The sequence below is a fragment of the Schistocerca nitens genome, chromosome 2, assembly GCF_023898315.1.
Source record: "Schistocerca nitens isolate TAMUIC-IGC-003100 chromosome 2, iqSchNite1.1, whole genome shotgun sequence".
Taxonomy (NCBI): Eukaryota; Metazoa; Arthropoda; class Insecta; order Orthoptera; family Acrididae; genus Schistocerca; species Schistocerca nitens.
Genome location: NC_064615.1, coordinates 590,980,273 through 591,005,916, shown reverse-complemented (window position 1 = coordinate 591,005,916; position 25,644 = coordinate 590,980,273). Strand labels below are relative to the sequence as shown.

The 25,644-nt window shown below is 46.4% G+C and overlaps 1 protein-coding gene across 2 annotated transcripts in view; it reads left to right on the top strand.

The window, feature by feature from the left end:
- Window positions 1-5,444: 5,444 nt before the first annotated feature.
- Window positions 5,445-25,644, top strand: part of LOC126236652 (ragulator complex protein LAMTOR3) — a 39,254-nt gene continuing 19,054 nt past the window's right edge. Inside the window, exons 1-2 of one of the 2 annotated variants that reach the window (XM_049946116.1) lie at window positions 5,445-5,585; window positions 5,677-5,786. In XM_049946116.1, the coding sequence (XP_049802073.1) occupies window positions 5,734-5,786 (53 nt within the window). In that variant the 5' untranslated portion in view covers window positions 5,445-5,585; window positions 5,677-5,733. The remainder of the gene's footprint in view (window positions 5,586-5,676; window positions 5,787-25,644) is intronic. The other variant, XM_049946115.1, reaches the window with a different exon arrangement.

Sequence of the window (25,644 nt, the reverse complement as noted above, 5' to 3'; positions counted from 1 at the left end):
AGTGTGCCTAAACGTCGGAGATTAAGCATGGAAACAGATGAGCCACGTAATTTGTCTACTCCAGAGCTGCAAACCCTGGTACTATTGTTTCAATTGGACATATTGAAACGAAAGCAGCAGAAATTGATGCGTGATAAAGATAAACAATAAAACAAATTGCGTAGTGTCTTATTTACATACCGAATTTTATTAATAAAAACATCTTTTTTAAGTGAATGTTCATTTACATTCCTCATTTACCAAATTCCATATCCTCTTACAAAAATTATTCAGTACAAATTTCTTTTCAATGAAACAATAAGAGTAATATAATCCAATTTGAAATGTTAAAAAAGTGTATGCACTTATTGTTGTGTCTGGCCAGTACCTTCACCACATCATTGAAACAATTTCTGGTAAAGTAAAGCAAAAAGAGTAACTTGTTTTTATTTTAAATGCTGCAGGTTAGACTGTTGTGCACTTATTTACTATAGCATCTGGCAAATACCTTCACCACTAATTTTTGGTACAGTAAAGCAAAAACAGTAACTTGTTTCTATTTTGAATGCTGCAGGTTAGACAGTTGTGCACTTATTCTCTGTAGCACGTGGCAAATACCTTCACCACATCCTTGGAACAATTTTGGTAAAGTAAAATAAAAACTTGTGCCATCAATCTGCTGAAGTTACAGTACAGAAATTACATTAAGGTTCCAGCAGTTCATGTTAACCTGTTGTGTCCAAAGCTATTTACAGTAGTATCTCTGTTCCAGTCTGAATAGTTACATGTTAAACAATTTTTGTTGAAAGTAAAATCGATGATAGAGAATGAAAAAAACAACACTAAACAGCATTTTATTACGTAACATCAGAGCACTTTGCTTTATTTTCATGAGGGAATAATTACTGCAATTACAAAAAATATACAAATTGGGTTTAATTATTCAATGTTTGGGCAGACACCCATACATTACAGTTGTCGTATTACATTTACAATTTCCCGTCTTCTATTTGTTCCACATACACGTACGTTTGCTGCTTCCTCTTCTCCCAGTACTGGAACATTGTTGTCGTCATCACTAGGTGCCTCAAAATCCTCATCCCCTACATGTTTTGCTACGTTGTGCAAAACAAAACAGGCTATTATCACACTGGGGATTTTTGTTTGGGCAAGCCTTATTTTATTTTGCAGAATTGGGAAACGCCTTTTCACCTGTCCAAATTACCGTTCGATTATCACCTTTTCCTTAGAGTGAAGTCTGTTGTATGCCCTCTCATCAGTTGTTTCGGGATTTTGAAATTGTGTCATTAACCACGGTGCAATGCCATATCCTTCGTCTCCTAAAATTAGGGTGTTGCACTGGTTCTCACGCAATATACGATAGACATCGGAGTTTTCCTAGTGTCATGTACAGACCCTGGCCATGAAGCATCAACACTCGTAAACATTTCACTGTTGTCACACGTCGCCTGCACGTTTATAGATGGAAAGCCCTTCCGATTAACGTATTCGTCTCCATGTGAAGAAGGTTTCATTATAGGTATGTGAGTGCAGTCTAGGGCCCCTACCACACATGGAAACTTGTATCTCGATTGCCATTTAACTTTCGCTGTTTCTAGTTCGTTAATATTTCTCGGAAATCTGATCCACAACGGTGCTTTCCTATTGACCTGTTGCAGAACATACGAAAATGTTAGTGATACTGTAGTCTGGTGTACTCCCAAATCTTCTCCTACACCTATCTGAAAGCCTGGATCCGCTAAACAGCGCAAAAATATTTTCATTTTGCATTCATTGGAAAGGGTGCCTCCTCTTCTTTCGTGATTTTCCGGAAGAAAGTGAATCGCCAGCCAATTAATGTTTTGACTGTTAAATCTATACAAACTTCTACAGTTCCTTTCTTCTGTGTTCCTGCGTACTACGTATATCTTTTTTTGCCTTTCAAGAAACATAAATTTCGCCATTTTCGCTAAAAACACTCGGTAACCCTTAATCACAACACAACTCACTCAGCTCGAAGTATGCTATGGAGCTCACTCACAAAAACTGAGAATCTTCTCCGCTTGTGAGAAACTTCTTTGGCTTTATTCATACGAAATCGGAGAATATACTTTGCTTTGAGCAACTTCCCCCACCCTTCAACCCACACTGAGAACGTACTCGGGTTAAGTATATTCTCAGACTCGCTTTATTCATGCCAACCAGAGAACTTTCTCCGAACATCTGAGTATAAAGTATATTCTCTGTTATATTCATACGACTCAATGGTGGGACAGCGCCTGCCGTTAGGCGGCGTGTGACGTATGGCTGGTAGCCGACGGCCGTTGGCCGCTGTATGGCGAGGAAGCTCTCGAGCGTGAGTGACGCAGTCACGAGCTGTTTGGCGGTATGGTTTCTGGAAGTTTTCACTATCACTGGTGGTTAGACAGTGAAGTGAATAATCTTTGAAGATCCATCAGACATAACTTTATCAGACACTCGAAATATGATGTAAAGAAATAAGGCCTTGAGGACTCTCGAGCTCGCGACTTCACATCTACATTGCGCGATATTTATCACTAGGCCACCAGTAGAGACAGCTCTAAAATGTCTCATGAAGAATGACAGCATTTCCTCCATACACATCCGCATTCTATGCCGTTGCCAGATCGTGCGTATGACTAGACTTAGAATTCCAAAGGGCGGCCTGTTAAAGTGACCACCTTAAGTGAATGACTCTAACTTAGTCTCTATGGCGGCTGGCCAGCGGCTGGATTTTATGTCTAAGACTGCTTATACATATTTTCACTAGTAAATGAATGTCGATGTTTTGCAATGTTTGGACCTCACTTTCACTGTTGTATCACTTCTCGTCAGTTTACCATATGAACATCATCAAGAATTTCCGTTATGAAATTTTCTTTGGCCATTAATAAACTTTGTTTTGCTAATTCGGATACTGTATTCTCACGTTTTGCATCACGAATGGTGTTCAATATCCTCCACTTTAATCGTTCAGTACTGGGCTATGCAAAATGATGTCTAGTGTGAATACGCCACCATTTTATGGTGATGTCACATGCCATTCCATTCCATTGATGTCTAGTGTGAATTGGCCTTAAGGTAGGTGCAACAACAGATTTTCACCTGTCGATGTAAAGGCTGGACCACATGCAAAGATCTGTCTAAAAATGTCTGTGCACATTGCATCTGTGCAGAAAGGTAGTAGCATGTGGATACGTGCCAGTGCTCTTGAGAGTTCATTGCTGAAGTTGTCGAAATTCAGGGTGTTTCAAGATTATCTTCATGGCTTTCATCACGTATATTTCAGAAATGGGCATGAGTAGAAAGGTGTGGTTTGTGGCATACTGGCGAGACACACCCTAGCCGGACCTAGTGGCAAAGTGCATGAGTGGAAACCAAGAAGTCACGGGATTGAATCCCTGGTTGCACATGTGATTTTTCAGTCTATGTTTTAACTTATCCTTCACCTCTCAACGATGTGAGGAGTCACACAAAACGACACGTGGTTTGGATTCCACTTAAACTGAAGGTCTCCTCTCCCCAGCTGGATTATAGGGGCAGGTTAGGGACAGGCAAATCGCCGAAGTGGCGCTCAATTGAAACACCAGGAAATCGGCCTTCCCCTGCCTGGGAGTGTGTCCTCATGATGGAGGCCCAGTAAGGAGGGTCTGATCTTGTTGCAGCATAATGTCAGTTGTTGTTCCTCGAGGTGTCGAAATGCAAATTGTTTCAACATGTCAAGAGAAACAGGCAGATTACTGACACTGTGTTCAGTCCCATTACACAGTCATGAAGCATACCAAACAACACATTTACCTTTGGACTATTGTGTAAAATTGCCATGCTACAGTGGGGATTACCCAGAGCCTCTGATCCTCACACTGTATAGTTCTACGTTCATGGACATATAAAAACAAGCTTCAACCAAGAACATAACTTTTTCAGATAGTGTGGATCATCATCAATGCAATTTAGAAACTCAGTGGCAAATGCATTGGACGCTGGTCTGTCATCAGTTTCAAGGGCTTCCTCGTGACACTTCCAGGTTGCTTGAACCTCATGCACCACTGTCTGATGGTATGACGTGATGGTGATGTGCTTATGTAATGTGAGCAGAAGTTTTTCTGGACAAAGTTATCACATTTAGTTTATAACAACAATTCCATAAACGGTACCATCAGGTCTATGAGGGAGTTGGGGCATTTTCGTCAATAACAAACCTGCAAAAAGGAAAAAAAAGACTTTAGGTGTGTGTGTGTGTGTGTGTGTGTGTGTGTGTGTGTGAACACTACGCCACAAATCGTCCCCTTTGTGAAATATTTGTGACGAAAGTTGTAAAGTTCATTTTGGGGCGTCCTGTAGGCTATACAGGAGTCACAAACGTTTATGGAAAGTTAAGAGAAAGGTCTACAGCAATCTGAATAGTAAGACACCTAATTATAATTCTAAAAGTCTGTTACACATTGCTAGTGCACTTCATGAAGGGAATTGAAAATCTCCAGATACTCTGAAGAAGGAAAATATACCTCATTGGCCACTCCTATAATGTGTTAGAATATTTAGAGTTCCAAACACTTATAGAAATGTGAAAAAGATTACAAAAATGAGGTTCTATACTTGTCTGTATAAAACCCTTCTTCAGAACAGTGTATATAACTTCGCAATGAATTAGGTGTTATTCGCTCAATGCTTGCTAGGACAGTGAAGTTGAAAATTCTAAATCATTAAAACTTCATCCTGTTATTAGGAACCGTAATGTCGCAGTCAGCTAGTCATGTGGTAAATGTGCGTTTCTCATAAAAATATTTTGTCCTACTATGTGAGGAGTTACGTGCAGGAATATATTTGTACCTCTTCATGTCCATTTACAAATAAGATCGTCAGTCGTTAAGATCGCCCAGTAGCTCGCGAAGGAAATTAATATGTTAAAACTGCCATCGCTTAAGAGGCCACAGTATTTAACCGTTTACACCGTTAGTTCTGATTTTGAAACTTTGTTTGAACGTTTCTTTGTTCAAGCTGCTAGCACAGGTCACAGAAATATTTCGTCCATTCCAGGTTGTTACCCTGAACTTAAATATCTTTCATTAGTGCGAAGCTTGTTACCGCTGAAATCTCTTTCCTAGGCCGAGAAATTATGGATCAGTTGTGAATTGAATCTGTTGTGTAAAAGTACGAGATCTTGAAGTATTAATTACATACTAACATTTGCGCAAATGTATGTGCAGACAGTTCTTTGCGTATAGACTGGCCTTAAGTAATCTGTTAGCATCAATTTAGTGTTTAAAGCTGTTTTTCCAAAGATGACAAATTTTCACATCCATCCTCCACCTCTATTCCTACCAGCCAATTTGCCTATGGAGACGCCCCACTGGTACACTGGCGTAAGGAAAGTTAAATGTCGTACAATGGCAACATCTATGGATTGTTTACATCTTCACAGATGTTAGGTACGTAGTCGTCGCGTTTATTGTCATCTTTGCAGTAAAGCTGCGGTGCATCAGGAACAGCTGACTATGAACTGGGCGCTGGGAGGCTCATGACAAGTAGGTTGAAGTAGGAGGATGAGGTTGATAGATGCCCCAAGCAAGGACATGGCGGACGTAAGGGCCAACTTTTTAAACAAACAAACAAATTCGTTAATGTTTGTGTGCGAACAGCGTGAATGGAGGTAAATACATCTTTTTGTTTCAGGAAATGAAGAAATACCTGCAACAAGTACTTTCCAAGTAAGTTTCAGTTCAGTGCTGAATGCAGTACAAGTGTATATTAGAATTTATTGACGATCACGAGGCTGTCCAAAGGTAATCTGAAAAAGACTGCATAAATAATTCTTTAAATCATTATATCGACAGGATGTGCTTGGAACGTTTTTTAAGATAAATTGTGTGTCAATAAGCCGGCCGAAGTGGCCGTGCGGTTAAAGGCGCTGCAGTCTGGAACCGCAAGACCGCTACGGTCGCAGGTTCGAATCCTGCCTCGGGCATGGATGTTTGTGATGTCCTTAGGTTAGTTAGGTTTAACTAGTTCTAAGTTCTAGGGGACTCATAACCTCAGCAGTTGAGTCCCATAGTGCTCCGAGCCATTTGAACCATTTGTGTGTCAATATTTACATTTAACAAGTATATTTAATACATATGTTAAGGAGTCCAGTGAAAAGGGAAAGCGTTACAGGCGCGGTAACGTGGGACAGATCATTTCAAATATTAGGCTATGTCAGTCTTCTTGGCCCACATCTGTACCCTCGCATGTGGCAATGGAATGTCGCTTACATTACATGCTTGCTCAATAAAGTTGCTGAAATTACCCTTCAGATAATTCACTGCTGACAGTTCTTATCTCTATTCAGTGAAACTGAGTGAATATTCATTCGGCCGGCCACTGTGGCCGAGTAGTTCTAGGCGCTTCAGTCCGGAACCGCAGTGCTGCTACGGTTGCAGGTTCGAATACTGCCTGGGGCATGGATGTGTGTGATATCCTTAGGTTAGTTAATTTTAAGTAGTTTAAGTCTAGGGGATGGATCATCTCAGCTGTTAAGCCCCGTAGTGCCTAGAGCCATTTGAACTATTTGAATATTCGTTCTATTGGTCCAAAACTAGTCAAAGTAATTTGACCAGAATCTCTCGCTCAAAACTGAGAGGAGACCTGTCCACTGACTCAGTCTTCCAAGTGCATGGCTTAAGGTTCATCCAGTTTCATGCAAAAAATTTTGTAGCCTTGTGCAATATTGAAGAGTTAAGCTACTATTATTATATTCCTTGAAAAAGTATACTTCTCAAGTTGAATCTGGCTTTCAGTAAACACACAACCAAAACTATACTGTCAGTACAAAATGGTAAGCTTTAGTTCTGAGTTCATCTGTTAACTTTGATGGATTCTAAGTGCTTTATAATGCCTTTGATACCAAGACTTCAAAGCTACTTAAATAGTTTTCTTTGTGTTTTCATATATCAGCTTTTCATAGTCTTATTACCTAGTTCGTGAAATTATTTGATATTGGAGTTTCAAATCAATTGAAGCTGCTGCCCATAATAAATTGGTAATATAACAGAAACATTGAACATCAGTAGAACTGAGGCACTGAGAACCATAAGGGTGTAAATAATTGTCATTAATTTTGAAATTTTAGCATATATATATATATATATATATATATATATATATATATATGTGCATGCTCCTGCCATCTGTTGACCACATGGTGGAACCATTTGTATCTATATGGAACCCCATACGGTTTATATGAAAATTCACAGAAATACTGCCTCACTGATTTCTTGGATATTTATTTCCAGATGAGCACAAAGCATAATTTTATTCCTCTGTACTGCACACCTAGGGTTGACAACATAATTTAGTGTCTACATCATGTATGGAGTAAGAGTATTTTACAATTGGAGGTATGTTGGCTGTTCTATGTGAACATCAAGCGACAATGCAAGGTAAGACTGTGATATGGTGGACTGGATCGTAACTGTGTATGTGGTGCATTTAGTATCTGTTCTTTGTTCTGATTCTAGTCTCAAATTAATCTTTCATAAGAAATGTAGGATGTTGAGACTTCAATCATGTCACACCTAATAGACTGTGATTTGTCTACAAATTTCATTTACACACACATTTATTTTTCTAAAACTGGCACCCCTATAGTTGTACCTAAATTACATACTTTTCTCACTATTGGCAGAATTACAACCTTTCACAGCAATGGCTTCAGCAAAGCAAGTTAATAACCTAATGAAGAAAATAGAAAAGTCATAAATCTAAAGTTAAGCAGAAATTTACCATCACAATTGCTGTTTTTTATGAGTTTATTAATTTAAATACTTTAACATAAAAACAACTGAAAAATTTGCACAGGACATTATGATGTAAAATGTTAAATTCCTTTTGTCAAATCAGTTTGTGCTTAGGCCTATTAAAAAGAAAACCAAAAAGAAATACCAAGAGTGGAAAGAATTTGGGATCCTGAATATTTTTAGACAAGTAACCAAATAAAGAAGACTGTGGACACAAGGGAGTGCATACAGTGAATCTATCGTCTTTGGAACTTTTTGTGCTTCAGGTTTTTTTTGGGTTTGGGTACTTAGTGGCTGTGAGCAACAGTGGGATGACACGTTTATGATCTTAATGTGGAGATAAATGAGTGCTTATCACAGTCTTCCTTCAGTTGTGTAATGAATTGAACTTTTTTTACTGTAGACGGGTCGACAGAAGCGTCCGATCCCACGCGTCGGCTTTGACCCGTGACGTAAGGGTGTTGTCGTGTGTGACGTCATGACGGCGCGGAGTTTGGTTTGAGTGTGGCTGTCTCCAGTTCTGTTTTATCTTATTTTATTTACTTTTCTGATCTGTTCGTTCTATCCCGTGAGATTTTTTTTTTAAAGACAAAAAACACTAATCAGCTACTGAAGCATCTTTATCTTCTATGGGTTGCAGGGGTTACGACCCCTGGGGAGGTGGGTGGGTATTCATGCATGGCTGTCTTCACTTACATGTTGTAGCTACGCAAGGCGTCTAAATTTGTTTATATTTAGTTTGCGCTCCACCCAAAACACCCCATTTCCCGCGCTTGTCCCGTTAGTGTCATTAGGCTTCTCGTGGAAAGTGTGTGTGTGTTTGTTTTTGCTTCCGCCATATTTGTGACGTCATGGGTCAAAGCAGACGGGCGGGATCGGACGCTTCCGTATTTCCCTGTAGACACACCAGAGCTTGCCTGATGCATTCCAAGCATCACAACAATTACTGTATATGCATATACAACATATTCAAACACAACAAATTACTGATTTTTTTGTGCCATTACATATCAAATTACTGACATAAATATTTACAGTATTAAAGTATGCATTCAGCCCTACACTTATACTCTGTAAGCCAACTTGTGGTGTGTTGTGGAGGATACATTATGTATCACTGTCAGCCCCCTGCCCCACCCCTCTTGTTCCATTTATAAATGGTGCATGGGAAGAATGATTGTTAAGACTCCATATGTGCTTGAATCTAACTAATTTTACTTAAGTGAACTTTTCGCAAGATGCACATAGGAGGAAGCAAAGTATTGGTTGATTCTTCTAGAGTCCGCAGCTCGTGGTCGTGCGGTAGCGTTCTCGCTTCCCGCGCCCGGGTTCCCGGGTTCGATTCCCGGCGGGGTCAGGGCTTTTCTCTGCCTCGTGATGACTGGGTGTTGTGTGATGTCCTTAGGTTAGTCCCCCCAGGGGGTCCACATCTCTTTTGTGGATACGTGCGTGGCGAGCATGGGGCCCCGAGCCATTGCAGCCTTCTTTCTCTCCCGGGCTGCATTTCCTTTTCCTTCCCCTCCTTTCCCCTCCATGCTCCTTTCCCCTCGCCCTCTCCTCTCCCACTATTGGTGTCCTTGCTTATGTTGGCCCCGCTATCCTCCTGGTTCTGTTGGTTTTACTCTCTGGCTTTGTTGCGTCCTTATCTCCTCTTTTTGGCATTCCTTGGTCCCCCTCTGGGGTTTGACCTCCATTCCAAAATTTCTCTTCCGTAGTGTGAGCCATTTGGGGAAGAGCACCTTACCTAGTGTCTCCGACGTGCGCCCTCCTAGTACATTCCACCTTTTCTTTCACGTCGTGGTCTGATGCTAGGGTGCATAGCCAGCACGGTAGCCAGCCCGTGTGGTGGGGTCGCTATGTACCCTTTTGATTGAGCCCCCTGAACACACAGGGATCACACTTCTGATACCTGAGCTGTGACCTCCTCATGCATGCCTTGGAGTGGTTGCTCGTCATCCTGGAGCATCGGAACTCCCGGCAATGGCCGCCGTGCCAGACGGCCCTTGCCGTGGCTGGGTGGCGCCCGTGAGGAGAGCCCCTGATCGGAGTGGGTGGTATCAGGGCGGACGCTATGCAGATGAAACGCATAAGGGTCCAAAACTCTGGCCGTTCTGCGGCCGTCTCTCTGCGTGGTACTGATTCCTCAAGTGCTGCTTCTCTTGCCCCTTCGGCCTTCCCTTCCATGGCTACCCCCTGGGAAGAGGGTCAGGCCCGTCGTCTAGGGGCAAAACCTTTCCCCCGTTATCTAGTTTGCACCAGGACTGATGGAGATACTTTCACCAGTGTCAAGCCTTTATTCTTTGTGGAACACATTGAAGACAAGTTTGGCGAAGTGGACTCCCTGAGCAAGATGCGGTCGGGTTCGTTGCTGATCAAAACTACTTCAGCTGCCCAATCTGCGGCCCTTCGTGCCTGTACCCATCTTGGCACAATTCCTGTGTCTATTACCCCTCACCAGTCTCTAAATATGGTCCAAGGTGTGATTTTCCACAGGGACCTCATCCTTCAAACTGATGAGGAACTTCGGGACAATCTCGCACGGCGGGGTGTTCACTTTGTTCGGCGTGTTCAGAAGGGTCCTAAAGATAACCGTATTGATACTGGTGCCTTTATCCTGGCCTTTGAAGGGGATACCCTTCCTGAGAAAGTTAAGATTATGGTCTATCGCTGTGATGTGAAGCCGTACATCCCACCTCCTATGCGGTGTTTTAAGTGCTTGCGTTTTGGCCACATGTCTTCTCGCTGTTCCCAGGACCCTCTCTGTGGTGACTGTGGACGTCCACTCCATGAGGGGAGTCCCTGTGTTCCCCCTCCTGTATGTGTAAATTGTCGTGGTAGTCATTCTCCACGTTCACCAGATTGCCCAGTTTATAAGAAAGAAAAAAAGATCCAAGAGTATAAGTCCCTCGATCGTTTAAGCTACACATAGGCCCGTAAGAAATATGCACGACTGCACCCTGTGTCTATGACATCAAGTTACGCCTTGGTTACATCTTCCCCCCTTCCCCCCCCTTCCTTACCCCCATCCCGGACCCCACTCCTCCCCCCCTCCCCTGCGGCTCCCACACCTTCTCCTCTGGGTGCTGCTCCCCCTCCCCAGCCGGAGAAGTGTCCCACTCCTTCGGCGTCTGCCGGTCAAGGGCGCCTCTCCCGGGATGCCCCTTCCCGGCACCTTCCAGGTCAAAGGTCTGCTGCCGCGCGGCGACCGCGAGAGCCGCGGTCTGTCGGCCCCCAGGTCGCCCGGTCTCTTTCTGTTCCTGATCTTGCTGCAGCTGGCTCCTTTATGCCACACAGCCCTCCTCGATTTCAGCCTGAAAAGAAGAAGAAACATAAGTCCCGGGACAAAGAGCCTCTGGTGTCACCGGAGGTCCCTTCCCCGACTTCACAACTGGATTCTGACCTGTCGTTTATGGATGTCGCCCCCTCCTTGTCTGTGACGGGTGGGGACCCGGCAGTATGACTGGATTTAGCGTGTTCAGCCCTCATTTAAACCATCGTTCTGTGGTTCTCCAATGGAATTGTAATGGCTACTATCGACACCTTCCGGAATTGAAATCCCTTCTTTCGTCCTACTCTGCAGCTTGTGTGGTTCTCCAGGAATCACATTTTACTGATGCTCACTCACCGACCCTCCGTGGGTTCCGTGTTTTCTGTCGCAATCGGGTCGGACCCTTGCGGGCTTCTGGTGGCGTTTGTACGTTGGTCCGTACCGACATTGCTTGCACGTGGATTCCTCTCCAAACTACATTGGAAGCGGTTGCTGTTTAGGGTCCACTTAGACTCTGCAGTCACCGTTTGCAATCTTTATCTCCCTCCTGACAGGGCTCTTACACCTGCTGCCTTAACCACCCTTCTTCAGCAACTTCCTCCTCCCTTCCTCCTCCTTGGGGATTTTAATGCTCATCATCCTTTGTGGGGCAGTGCCTTTCCATCTAGACGAGGTCTTCTTATAGACCAATTTATTGCAGACCACGACCTGTGCCTTCTTAATGATGGCTCCCCTACTCATTTCAGTGCTGGTCATGGTACCTTTTCTGCCATTGATCTTTCTCTTTCTTCTCCCTCTCTCCTCCCTTCATTACACTGGTCGCCACACGACGACCTTTGTGATAGTGACCATTTCCCGTTGATTCTCACGCTCCCTTCGCGCTCCCCGATGGACAGGTTACCTCGTTGGTCTTTCCACCGCGCCGATTGGCCTCTATACACTGCACAGGTCGAGTTTTCTCCCTCTTTGTCGGGTTGTATTGATGACGTCCTACGTGACGTGTCTGACGCGATTGTTCGCGCTGCTAACGTTGCTGTCCCGCGCTCATCTGGACTATTTCGTCACCGGCAAGTCCCGTGGTGGAGTCCGGCCATTGCCATTGCCATCCGTGATCGCCGTCGAGCTTTGCAACACTTCAAGAGGCACCCATCCGTAGCCAGCCTTACTACTTTTAAACGCCTTCGCGCTAAAGCCCGTTATTTAATCAAACAGAGCAAGCGGATATGTTGGGAACGATTCGTTTCTTCCCTTGGTTCCACTGTCCCTCTGTCGCGGGTATGGGCTACACTTCGTTCTCTCCAAGGTTGCCATCGGCAGTCCACCCTACCAGGCCTTCACCTCCCAGATGGCATTTGTACGGACCCATTAGTTATCGCCGAACATCTTGCGACCCATTTTGCAGTGGCATCGGCGTCAGCCTCCTATCCCGCTGCTTTCCTTCATCACAAACAGCAGGCTGAAGCTCTCACCTTATGTTTCACCACTTGTGAGTCAGAATCTTATAACGCACCTTTTACTGAATGGGAATTTCTTTCTGCTCTATCTTCTTCTCATGATACGGCCCCTGGCCCAGATTCCATTCATAACCAACTGCTTCAACATCTCAGTGCTCCACAACGGCAACATCTTCTTCGGGTGTTTAACCGTATCTGGCTCCAGGGTGACTTCCCTTCTCAGTGGAGGGATAGCATTGTGGTTCCTGTCCTTAAGCCTGGTAAGAACCCCCTATCTGTTGACAGCTATCGGCCAATTAGTTTGACCAATGTTGTTTGTAAGTTACTTGAACGGATGGTAGCCCGTCGGCTCACTTGGGTCCTCGAATCTCGGGATCTATTGTCCCCTTACCAGTGTGGCTTTCGAGAGGGACGATCTCCAATCGATCATTTACTTCGCTTGGAATCCGCAGTTCGGCAGGCTTTTTCCCAGCGCCGCCATTTGGTTGCAGTGTTTTTTGACCTTCGCAAGGCCTATGACACGGCCTGGCGCTATCACATCTTACTAACCCTTCATCAGTGGGGTCTTCGGGGCCCACTCCCGACTTTTATCCGCCAGTTCCTGATCCATCGGTCATTCAGAGTTAGAGTTGGTACTGCTTTTAGTTCTCCACGGACCCAGGAGACGGGCATCCCACAGGGTTCTGTCTTGAGCGTCCTTCTTTTCCTCATTGCTATCAATGGACTTGTGGCCTCTGTCGGTCCCTTGGTCGCCCCTGCCGTGTATGTGGATGATTTCTGCATTTGGGTTAGTTCCTCCTCGATGGCATCTGCAGAACGGCAGCTCCAGGTGGCTATACAGCGTGCCTCTGCATGGACCCTCTCACACGGGTTTCAATTCTCTCCTTTAAAATCGCGGGTGGTCCACTTCTGTCGCCGTACTACGGTCCACCCTGATCCAGAGCTCTATCTCGCTGCACAACGATTGCCTGTGGTTTCACAGTTTCGTTTCCTGGGTCTTCTTTTCGACAACAAGCTCACTTGGTTGCCCCATATCAGACTCCTGAAGGTAGGATGTTTACGTAAACTCAATGTCCTTCGCTTCCTTGCCCACTCCTCTTGGGGTGCGGACCGTTCTCTCCTCCTCCGTCTTTATCGTGCTCTAGTTCTGTCTCGTTTGGACTATGGTTGTCAAGTTTATGGTTCAGCTGCTCCTTCCACACTGCACGTGCTGGATCCAGTCCACCATCGTGGTATCCGTTTGGCCACCGGTGCCTTCCCTACTAGCCCTGTTGATAGTCTCCTGGTTGAAGCTGGGATCCCACCCCTTTCTGTTCGGCGGTCCCAGCTTCTGGTGTCTTATGCCCTCACTATCCGTTCTTCTCCCTCTCATCCTTCCTATTCTATCCTGTTCCCAGACCATGGACGTCGCCCACCCGACTCCCGCCCTCGGGTGGGTTTACCGGTTGGGCTGCGCCTTGCGTCTCTTTACCGTGATTTTCAACTTCCTTCTTTGTCCTGTCTTCCTCGCTCCCTCCCCTCCACCCCTCCTTGGTTAGTTCCTCGGCCTCGAATTCGGATGGATCTCCGCCGCGGTCCGAAAGATTCCATCCCCCCGGTGGTGTTTCGTTTCCTTTTTCCGCAAAATTTTATGGGAGTTTCGGGATGCTGTTGTTTTTTACACTGATGGCTCTAAATCTGCTGATCATGTTGGGTATGCCTTCACGTCCTCTGTTGGAACGGAAAATCATCTGCTGCCACCTACATGTGGGGTGTTTACTGCGGAATTGATGGCAATTTCCCGGGCCCTTACCTTTATTAAAGAATCCCAACACAACCGCGTTTTGTTATGTACGGACTCGATGAGTGGCCTTCTTGCTATTGACCGGTGTTTTTCGCGCCATCCCTTGGTCTCTGCCATCCATGACCATCTCGCTGATATTCACCGTGCTGCTTGTTCCATTGACTTCCTATGGGTCCCTGGCCATGTGGGTATCCCGGGAAATGAGCTCGCTGATCGTTTGGCTGGGGGAGCAGTTACTTACCCCCCGTTTCCTGTAACCCCTCCTGCAGCGGATTTACGGCTTCACATCAAATCCCACTTCGCGCAGTCATGGGCCAATTCTTGGGAGGCTACTCCACTGTCTAATAAACTTCGTGCAATTAAGGTGACACCAGGCCCATGGCGTTCTTCCTTTCGCCTCTCCCGAAAGGACTCGACCACACTGTGTCGTCTCCGCATTGGTCATACCAGGCTGACCCATGGTTTTCTTTTGCGTGATGAGCCACCCCCGCTATGTGGTTGTGGAGCCTTCCAGTCAGTGGCCCACATTTTGGTTGAATGCCCCCTTCTTTTGGCTCTGCGTACTAAGTACAGACTCCCCCACACTTTACCTTTGATGTTGGCTGACGATTCCCGGATGGTCTCTCTGGTTCTCGGTTTCCTCCGGGAGAGTGGTTTTTATTCTCAGTTTTAAGGTTTTTAATCTCTCTGGTGTTGGGGCAGGGCGGTGAGTGTTTGGGTGTCTCCCACTGTAGGCAGTGTTTAGAGATTCCCGATTCACCTCCCTGACCGGAATCCTCTTTTCTTTCCCTTTTACTCTTTTTACCCTTTTTTAAGGCTTGGTTAGTCTTTTTATTCCCATACGTATTTTCTGCATTATAGCAGTTGTACCTTTTAAGTCACAGGTGGTCTTGCCTATGCTGCTTCAGCATAGTGTTGGGTTCGTTCTCTTGCCGACTTCCCTCATTTGTTTTTACCAATGACAACGTGACTGCCCTTTACGTTTTTTCCCTTTTTCCGTTTTATTGTTCTGACTTTTCTGAGATGTCCCGTTAGCAGAATGGAGTATATTTGAAACAAGGGACTGATGACCTCGCTGTTTGGTCCCTTAAACCTCAAACAACCAACCAACCAACCAACCTTAGGTTAGTTAGGTTTAAGTAGTTCTAAGTTCTAGGGGACTGATGACCATAGATGTTAAGTCCCATAGTGCTCAGAGCCATTTTTTGATTCTTCTAGATTAGATTCAGTTTTCATTCCATAGACCCAAAAAGTGGGATGATTCTCATGTGTGTGGAACATGTCAGAAAGTATAACGTAAAGACATGAAACATTTGAATATAATACTCACTACCCTAATCATTTGCCAGGGATCAGAAATGGGGGGCACTGGGGCACTGCCACTCTCCATCTTGCCAAAACTCCTTGCGGTGTGTCAGGCATATTAGTTTCTCTCTGCTGCCCATTCACCAGCATACCATACTGCTGCTTGTCCCACTGTGGAACAACTTCTTTCCAGTTCTTTAGTAAAGAGGCCATTTGAGATCTGCATGAACCATGTGCTGGAGACAGTTGATGTGGTGCAAGTAGTATACACACCCAAATCCAGGGCTTGAATCTACTGTCACCCTGGGTACTACAGAATCGGAGCTATTTTAGATTTAGTGTGGGACAGGAGAGGATGCACTCTGGCATCTGTTTTAGATACCAAATTTCACAAGATTTTAAGTGAGCACCACAACTATATATATATGTATTTACAGGTGGGTCTATGCGTGGGGACTCTGCTGGTTGCTCCGTTTCCCCTGATAGTCCTCAAGATCAGATTTCCTCAAGACTTCGCTATCTTTGAAGTGAAATTAAGTGTAATCTTGTGAGCACTGGAGCAAATGAGATGGGTTGCACCTGATAACTTAATCTGTTTAGACTCCCTCAGTACCCTTAACATCCTGAAACATAGGTACCCAGCAGATAAACTTGAGCAGGATATCCAGGATACATCCCTCCACCTAAAAGTCTGGTGAATGAAGTGTCTTTCCATTGGGTGACAGCACATAGGTGTTAAGAGAAACAAAATGGCAGATGTAGTAGTTGAGGAGGCATGTTGCAGTACTCGAATAGTTCAGTGTTGTATCCCCTAAGTGCTATCACATCACTGTTGAGGTACAGTGTCATGTGTCGAAGGGAAGAAGATAGGGTGGAAGTGACAGACAAAAGCTGGGTCTCCCCCAGGGGTCCACAACTCTTTTGTGGATATGTGCGTGGTGAGCATAGGACCCCGAGCTAGTGCAGCTCTTTGCTTTCCATGCTGCATACATTCCCTTTCCCCATCCCTCCCTGTCTCTGATCCTCAACCTGCCCCTTTCCTTCTCCCTCTCTTTGGGCCCCCTGCGGGTCCGGGAATTAGAATAGGCCCAAGGTATTCCTGTCTGACGTAAGAGGTGACTAAAAGGAATTTCACATGCTTCGGCCTTTATGTAATGGTCCCCTGTAGGGTTTGACCTCCATTCTTCAAAATTTTCCTGATGAGTGAGCCAATTGGGAAAGAGCACCTTATGTGGTGCATTGTGTCCATCGTGCATTGAGATCTTTAGCCCATTTTCTTGTCATTGCATTTCAGTCCTACTCATTCTCTATCTCTTGAGTAAGGACACCTTCTTGAGTGTGTTTTCCACCATGCACTATGCAGTGTTGCTTTCTGCGTCGACGATAACCATGGACTTCTTTGCACCTGATAACCAGCACAATAGCCAGCCCGTTGTGGTGGGGCCGTCATGTACCCTGTTGGTTGTAGCCCCCTGACCACACAGGGATCACTCTGCTGATGCCTGTGCTGTTAACTCCCCACATATGCCAAGGGGTAGATGCCCATCCCCCTGGGGTATTGGGACTCCCGGCAACGGCCATCCTGCCAGATAGCCTTTGCTGTGGCTGGGTGGCACCCATGGGGAGGGACGCTGGTCGGAGGGGGTGGCATCAGGGCGGATGACACGTGATGAAGCAAAGTCCATCATCTCTTGCTGGTGGTGAAACACCAGCAGTCTCTAAGCATTCACGAGCTCAATTCAACGCACAGAAGTAAGACACCAAATTGTTCGCCTCCCTGGCCACACCATGGGAGGAACATCAGGCAAAGGATGGCAGCGGATCTTATTCGCCCTGGTACCTTGTATGTTTGAGAGCTGATAGGGAATCTTTCATGACGATGAAGCCTCAGTTTTTTTGTTGAGTATTTAGAGGACAAGTCTGCGGAGGTGGAGGGTTGTCCAAAATGAGATTTGGGTCAGTCTTGATCACTGCCCAGTCACGGCCGTTACTCGCTTGTGACAAGCTGGGAAATGTTTCTGTAACCACCACGCCCCATGAGGGCTTAAATATGGTCCAGGGTATCATATTTCACAGGGACCTTCTTCTGCAGTCTGACGATGGGCAGCGTGCCAATTTAGAGCGGCGAGGTGTACATTTTGTCCAGCATGTCCACCAGGATCCGAGGGATAATCAGGTTCCCACTGGTGCCTTCATCTTGGCCTTAGAGGGTGATACATTGCCCAAGAAGGTCAAGGTGATGGTCTGCTGCTGTATTGTAAAGCCCTATATCCCTCCCCCGATGTGGTGCTTAAAGTGCTGGAAGTTCGGCCATATGTCTTCCCGCTGTATTTCCAGTGTCACATGTCGAGATTGTGGATGCCCGTCACATCCCAGTACTCCATATTCCCCACCTCCCATCTGTGTCAACTGCAGAGAGCACCATTCACCTTGCTCGCCAGACTGCGGGATTCTCTAGAAAGAAAGGAAAATCATGGAGTATAAGACCCTGGACCAACTGACCTACACTGAGCCTAAGAGAAAATTTCAACACCTGCATCCTGTACGTATGACATTGTCTTACGACACAGCTACAACAGGTCTGCCACCATCAGCCCCGCCAACCCCAGTCACCTCTCAGAGCCGGAAGACTACACCTGCCCCCTTGATGATGGGGGGCATTTCATTTCCTGTTTCTCCCAAACCACCTACTACGGGAACAACCCCCCACCCCCAACCATTGGTGAGGTCCATCCCCAATTTTAAGCCAGAGAAGCATAAGTCTTTTTCCACTTCTCTTGCTAGGAAGGGGTCCCTTGGGTCACTCCCTTCCCAGGTTTCTGCTAGTGGGAAAGATGACACACGCAAGTGGTTCAAGCACCCAAAAGCAGCTGGTCGTAGGGCTGCACGCTCATTCTTAGTTCCAGAGACTGAGCCATTGAAGTCCTCCCAGCCAGGGCAACCCAAGGAGCAGCAAGAGAAATCCAAAGAGAAGATACCCTAAGACAAAGGAAATTGTGGTGGCATCCACACCACTGCTACCTACAAGCTCTGTATCTGAGGATGGGGTGAAGATTCTGGGGTCTGCTGAGGACCTAGATCTCACCAGACCCTCAGGCACAATAGCTATATACTGCTCAGACAATAAGTCGGTGGCAGCAGGTGACTCTGAGGCTTAAACTGCCTCATTGAATGCTCCATTCCTTCCCAATCTCACGATGTCATCAACGTCCAGTGGAATTGTGGCGGTTTTCTCCTGGCTGAGCTGTGACAATTGTTAAGCCTTACACCTGCTATCTGCATTGTCCTCCAGGAAACCTGGTATCCGGCAATGCGGACCCCTGCCCTTCGTGGCTATAAGGGATATTGCAGGAACTGTAGTGACTATAATAGTGCGTCAGGTGGAGTTTGCATTTATGTCCTAAACTCAGTCTGTAGAGACACTGTGCCCCTTCAAACCCCTCTTGAAGCTGTGGCCATCAGGATAAGGACAACACAGGAAAGAACTGTCTGCAATGTATATATTCCTCCAGATGGTGCAGTACCCCTGAATGTATTAGCTGCACTGATTGATCAACTCCCTAAACCTTTGCTATTTTTGGTAGCTTATAACGCCCATAACCCCTTGTCATGTGGCACCGTGCTTACTGGCCAAGGCAGAGATGTCGAAACTTCACTTTCTCAATTCGACCTCCACCTCTGAAATATTGGGGCCGCCACACATTTCAGTGTGGCTAATGGTAGTTACTTGGCCATTGATTTATCAATATGCAGCCCAGGATTTCTCCCATCTATCCACTGGAGAGCACATGATGACCTGTGTGGTAGTGACCACTTCACCATCTTCCTGTCACTGACCTGGTGTCAGGCCCATGGACACCTGCCCAGATGGGCTTTAAACAAGGCGGACTGGGAAACTTTCATCTCTGCTGTCACCATTGAATCTTCCCCACAAGGTAACACTGATTTGATAGTTGAGCAGGTGACTACAACAATTGTTTCTGCAGCAGAAAACTTGATCCTTTGCTCTTTAGGGTGGCTCTAGTGTAAGGCAGTCCCTTGGTGGTCGTCTGAAGTCGCTAAGGCAATTAAAGAGCGTCGGCGAGATCTACAGCGGCATAAGCAGCACGCTTCCCTGAACTACCCATACCCTTTAAACGGCTCCATGCCTGCTTTTGCCAACTTATCACATGACGGAAGCAGGAGTGTTGGGGAGAGATGTCTTGACCATTGGGTGCCACGTCACCTTCCCAAGTCTGGTTAAAGATGAAACATCTTTTCAGGTACCAGACCCCAACAGGTGTTCCCAGTGTTAACATAAATGGCGTGTTATCTACTGACGCAAACACGATTGCTGAGCGCTTTGCTCAAGCCTCTACGTTGGAGAATTACCCCCCCCCCCCCCCCCCCTCCGCCGCCAGCCTTTCACACTCTCAAAACGGCAGCTGGAAGGGAAAGTCCTCTCATTCACTACATGCCACGGTGAATCTTATAACGCCCCATTTGCGGAGTGGGAGCTCCTTAGTGCCCTGGCACATTGCCCCTACACAGCTCCTGGGCCTGATCGGATCCACAGCCAGATGATTAAACAACTCTCATCTGACTACAAGTGACATATCTTCGTCATCTTCTACGAGATATGGTGCGATGGCGCCTTTCCATCACAACTGCTTGATGTGTATAGCTGTCGGCCTATCAGCCTCACCAACGATTTGTAAGCTGCTGGAACGTATGGTGTGTGGGCGGTTGGGTTGGGTCGGGTCCTGGAGTCACATGGCCTACTCGCTCCATGTCAGGGCAGCTTCCGCCCGGTTCACTCTACCACTGATAATCTTGTGTCCCTCGAGTCTGCCATCAGAACAGCCATTTCCAGATGCCAACACCTGGTTGCCATCTTTTTTGACTTGCGTAAAGCATATGAAACGACCTGGCAACATCGTATCCTTGCCACATTGTATGTGTAGGGTCTCCAGGGCCCGCGCTGGATTTTTATCCTAAACTTCCTGTTACTCTGTACTTTTATGTCAAAGTTGGTGCCTCCCATAGTTCGCCTCCTATCCAGGAGAGTGGAGTCCAGCGGGGCTCTGTATTGAGTGTCTCTCTATTTTTAGTGGCCATTAATGGGGTAGCAACAGCTGTCGGGCTGTCCGTCTCACCTTCTCTCTATGCAGATGACTTCTGCATTTTTTACTGCTGCTCCAGTACTGGTGTTGCCGAGTGTCACCTCCAGGGAGCCATCCACAAGGCGCAGTCATGGGCTCTAGCCCATGACTTCCAGTTTTCCGCCATGAAGACGTGTGTTGTGCATTTCTGTCAGTGTTGTACTGTTCATCCAGAACCAGCACTTTACCTTAATGATGATCCACTCACTGCAGTGGAGACATATTGATTCTTAGGTGTGGTTTTTGACGCTCGTTTGACGTGGCTTCCTCATCTTCGTCAGCTTAAATGGAAGTGTCAGCAGCACCTCAATGCCCTGCCTGAGCAACACCAACTGGAGTTCAGACTGGGTCACGCTACTGCAGCCCTACAGAGCCCTTTTTCAATCCCACCTTGACTATGGGACTGTGATTTATGGTTCAGCGGTGTCCTCAGCATTGTGTTTGCTCGACCCATTGCACCATTGCAGAGTTAGATTAGCGACAGGAGCTTTTAGGACAAGTCCGGTGACAGGCATACTGTTGGAGGCTGGAGTCTCTCCATTGAAGATCAGACTTGTACAACTGCTCGCCAATTACGTTGCACACATTCATAGCTCCTCCTGAACATCCTAATTATCGTCTTCTTTTCCCAGCCGCGGCAGTTCACCTCCTGCATATGGGACCCAGGTCAGGGCTAACAATTGCTGTTCGTGTGCGATCGCTTTTGTCTGAACTGTAGTCCTTCCCTTCACCACTTCTCCTAGAGGTCCATTCACACACACACCTCTGTGGTGTAGCTATTGGCTGATGTTTCACCTGGTCCTCTCATGTGGCCCTAATGTCCCCGTTAACCCTGCAGCTCTTCGCTGTCACTACTTCTCAATTCTTGAAGTGTTCCAGGGCTCTGAAGTGGTTTACGCAGACGGCTCGATGGCTGATGGTAATGGTGGCTTCGCCTTTGTCCACAGAGGCCATATTGAACAGCATTCCTTGCCCAATGGTTGCAGTGTATTCACTGCAAAACTGGTGGCCGTATCTCGTGCACTTCATTATATCCGTTCATGCCCCAAGGAATTGTTTCTTTTGTGTACTGACTCCTTGAGCAGCCCACAAGCTATCAACCAGTGCTACCCTTTCCAGTCTTTGGTGGCATCTGTCTAGGAGTCCCTCTATGCCCTGGACCGGTCCCATCGTACAGTGGTGTTTGTGTTGACCCCAGGATGCGTTGGCATCCCAAGCAGCGAGCTTGCCGACAGGTTGGCAAAACAGGTTACGCAGAAACTGCTTCTGGAGATGGGCATCTCTGAACCTGATCTGTGTTCTGACTTAGCCGCAAGGTTTTTCAGCTTTGGGAGATGGAATGGCATAACAGTACGCACAACAAACTGCTTGTTACTAAGGAGACTAAGAGTGGTTGGAAGTCTTCCATGTGGGCCTCTCACAGGGAATCAGTTGTCCTCTGCTAGCTCCACATTGGCCATCCTTGGGCAACCCACGGTTACCTCCTGTGCCGTGAAGACTCACCTCAGTGTTGGTGCGGTGCCCAGTTGATAGTTACCCATATTCTGGTGCACTGTCCCGCTTTCACTGCCCAGCGGTGAAATCATGGGTTACCGGACTCGTTGCCGCTCATTTTATCTGACAACACCTCATTGGATGATTTAGTTTTATGTTTTATTCATGAGGGTGGATTTTATCATATGATCTAAGTTTTAGTGCATGTCCTCCACCCGAGTGCTTTTAGGGTGGAGGTTATAATGTGTTGCAGTGTGACTGGCTTTACCTTTTTATTCTCATGGTGGCCAGGCACTGTAATCTGCTTTCTTGTTTTTACTCTCTTCTGTTTCTAGCATCTCTATGTTGTTTTCTTGTCCTCTTTTGTTCCTTTTACTGTTCGTTGCCGTTCTTTCTTCCTTGTGGTTTTTTCTTTCTTTCCGTTTTGTCTTATGTCTCGTCTGTTTTATTCTCGCACTTGTGGCATTGTTTTATTAGGAACAAGGGATCGATGACCTCATAGTTTGATTCCCCCCCCCCCCCATCTTCTGCCCCCCCCCCCCTCCTTTTAAACCAGCCTCTTTGGGAGTATGTTTTGTGCCTGCACCTAGAGACAGACGTGTGTGACTGTAAGACGTGGTTTCTTTTCTTTTCTCCCTATACTGGAAAATCTCTGGCCTCACTTTGTCCTTCTTTTTTTCTTGGGTCTTCTCTTTACCTTTTGCTCTGCCATGGCATTTGAGACACCTTCTCTTCTTTCCTTTTCTTTGTTCCTCCCTTCTCTTTCTTTCCTCCCTGTGCATGTCTGAAGGCCGACTCACGCATTCCTGTGTCTAGTTGGTGACGGAGTAATGCGTAATTCACCATCCCGCGTAGACAAGTAGGACACGTACGTACCCCTTGGTAAAGGTCAGGTGCAGGGAGGGGTGATTAACTGAGCTGGTACCTTTTGAACATACTGATTGGTTCCTCCGTCCATTTATCAGGAGGTGTGGACAATCACCTAAGCCGGGAGTGCCTTCAGGGAGGCCTCCCCACTAGGAAGGAGCCGGCCATCGGGGACACCAGTAATCATGGGGGATACTTTTGCAAAGGTTTCATCTACTTCTACAACTTCTGCCCACAACAGAAAGCTAGATGAGTCTCAGCCACAGACAATTCTTCCATCAGTGCCAAAGTTCCTAGTTGTTTCTTGATATGACAAAGGTCAAGACTTTTCCACGGTCAACCCTTTCATTATTCAGAAAGGTATCTATGCAATTACAGGTCCTGTAAAGTCTTGTTCCCAGTTATGAGATGACACCTTATTGTTAGAAACAGACAGTGCCCTCTGGGCACATAAATTGCTTCAAACTACACTGCTACACACCTTCCCTGTCCGGGTGGAAGCGCACTGTACTTTAAATTCATCATGCGGGGTGGTTTATACAAGATCACTCGATGGATTATCGAATGAGCACATTCAAAATTACCTGTCTGACCAGGGATTAATGGCTGTACATAGTCTTGAAAAGGATTGACAAGGAATTGGTACTGACCCGCACTCTTCTTGATGTTTGACAGAGTTCAACTTCCATTGAACATTAAAGTAGGATATGAGATCATTTCAGGTCGCCCTTACATCCCCAACCCTACACCTTGCTATTGGTGTTGGCGCTGCATGTGGCAGGGATGCCGATGAGGGTGATTTCCAACTCCATCCCCTCGTTGCATCAACTGGATGGGTGACCACACTGCTTCCTCTAGAGAGTGCCCTATTTTTAAAGATGAACAACTTTTTCAGGAAATCTGGGTGAAGGAAAAGGTGTCTACCTTTGCTGCTTGTAAGTTATTCACTAGTAGAAAGCCCACTGTGCTCCTAGTAAGTAAATATAGAGCAATGTCCTCACCTCTCCTCGACCTACTGAGGAGGTAGCCACGCAGACTTGTGATCTCACCTTTAGAACCACAGTCATCAGATCAGCCAGCCCAAAGATTGACCATTCCACCTCCTCACTGTCACCCACTCACTCCAAGGCTCAACCTTCATCGGCTCCTGCTAAATCATGGGCCCCAAAATCTGACGCCTGGATTTCCGATAAAGAGCCTACTTGCGAAGACTTTCTACGTACCCAGACCTCACAGCCATCGACTCCTCTCTGATCTCAACGTCCTGCTTCCAAAAAGGCTCATAAGAAACAAAGTTCCTCTCATTTGTCGCCACGGCATATCTCTTCTGCAGCACCACCCAGCGGTAGTCGCCCTTGGCCATCTTCTGTATCGCTGACACACACTGCTGGCAGCCTATAAACCAGCCGATCATGGGCAGCAGGGGCTGCCCCCGAACAACCTATGGCTCAAGATCTTCTGCCTTTGGCTGAATGCCGTTCCATGCCATCGGCCGCTGGTTCTCAGTGGTTGTTGAGTTGGTGGCAGTCGTGGTGAGATTTTTGCCTTTTATGTCCACCCTATGTCAATTATCTCTTGGAATATCTGTGGATTTCGCTCCAGTCGGGATGAATTGTCGATCCTGTCTTCAGGAAACAAAGCTACAGCCCCATGATCGCTTTGTCTTCCCGCATTCCACGGCACCTTGGCTTCGCCCCCAGACCTGCCTTCTCTGTGACCTATGTCAGCTTCCCAATGAGTGTAGCCCTCTATAGTTTATCATCGGGCACTTGCTGCTTCATGCGCACAACTGGAGGGTCACATTTGTGTACACTGGCGGCTCAAAGACCACCTTTGGTTTTGGGAGTGCCTATATGGTTGGCGACACCCCTATTAGATTTCGGCTTCCCGACCAGTTTTTACTGCAGAGCTTTACGCTGTTCTCCAGGCTGTCCACTACTTCAGTCGCCATACACAGATGCACTATATTATATGCTTGGATTTGCTCAGCTCTCTTCTCAACCTCCAAGCTCTTTATCCCATCCACCCTCTGGTCCACCAGATTCAGGACTGTCTCCACATGCTCCACTTGATGGGCGTCTGTGTCGGTCCTCTGGATCCCAGGGAATGTTGGTATCTGCGGAAACGAGGCAGCCGATATAGTGGCAAAGGCTGCAGTCTGTCTTCCTTGGTCTGCTGTTCGCATGGTTCCCTTTGCCGAACTACAGATCATTTTATGTCGTTGTGTTGCTCTTTTAGGGCACACACATTGGTCTGCACATCCCGATAATAAATTACAGAACATCAAACCTCTTCCCTGTACTTGGACCTCTTCCACTTGGCCTCTTTGTCAGGAGGAGGTAATTTTATCTCCAGATTGGGCACTGTCTTTTTAGCCTTCGACATCTTTTAATTGGCAATCGTCTCCTGCTTTGTCCTCACTGCTCTCAACCGTGGACGGTGAGACGCCTATTTTAATCCACTACAGGCCCATTTACAGCTGTCGCCTGATATATCCTCCCTTTTAGCAGATGACATGTGCTTGGCCGATCGCATCCTTGAGTTTATCCGT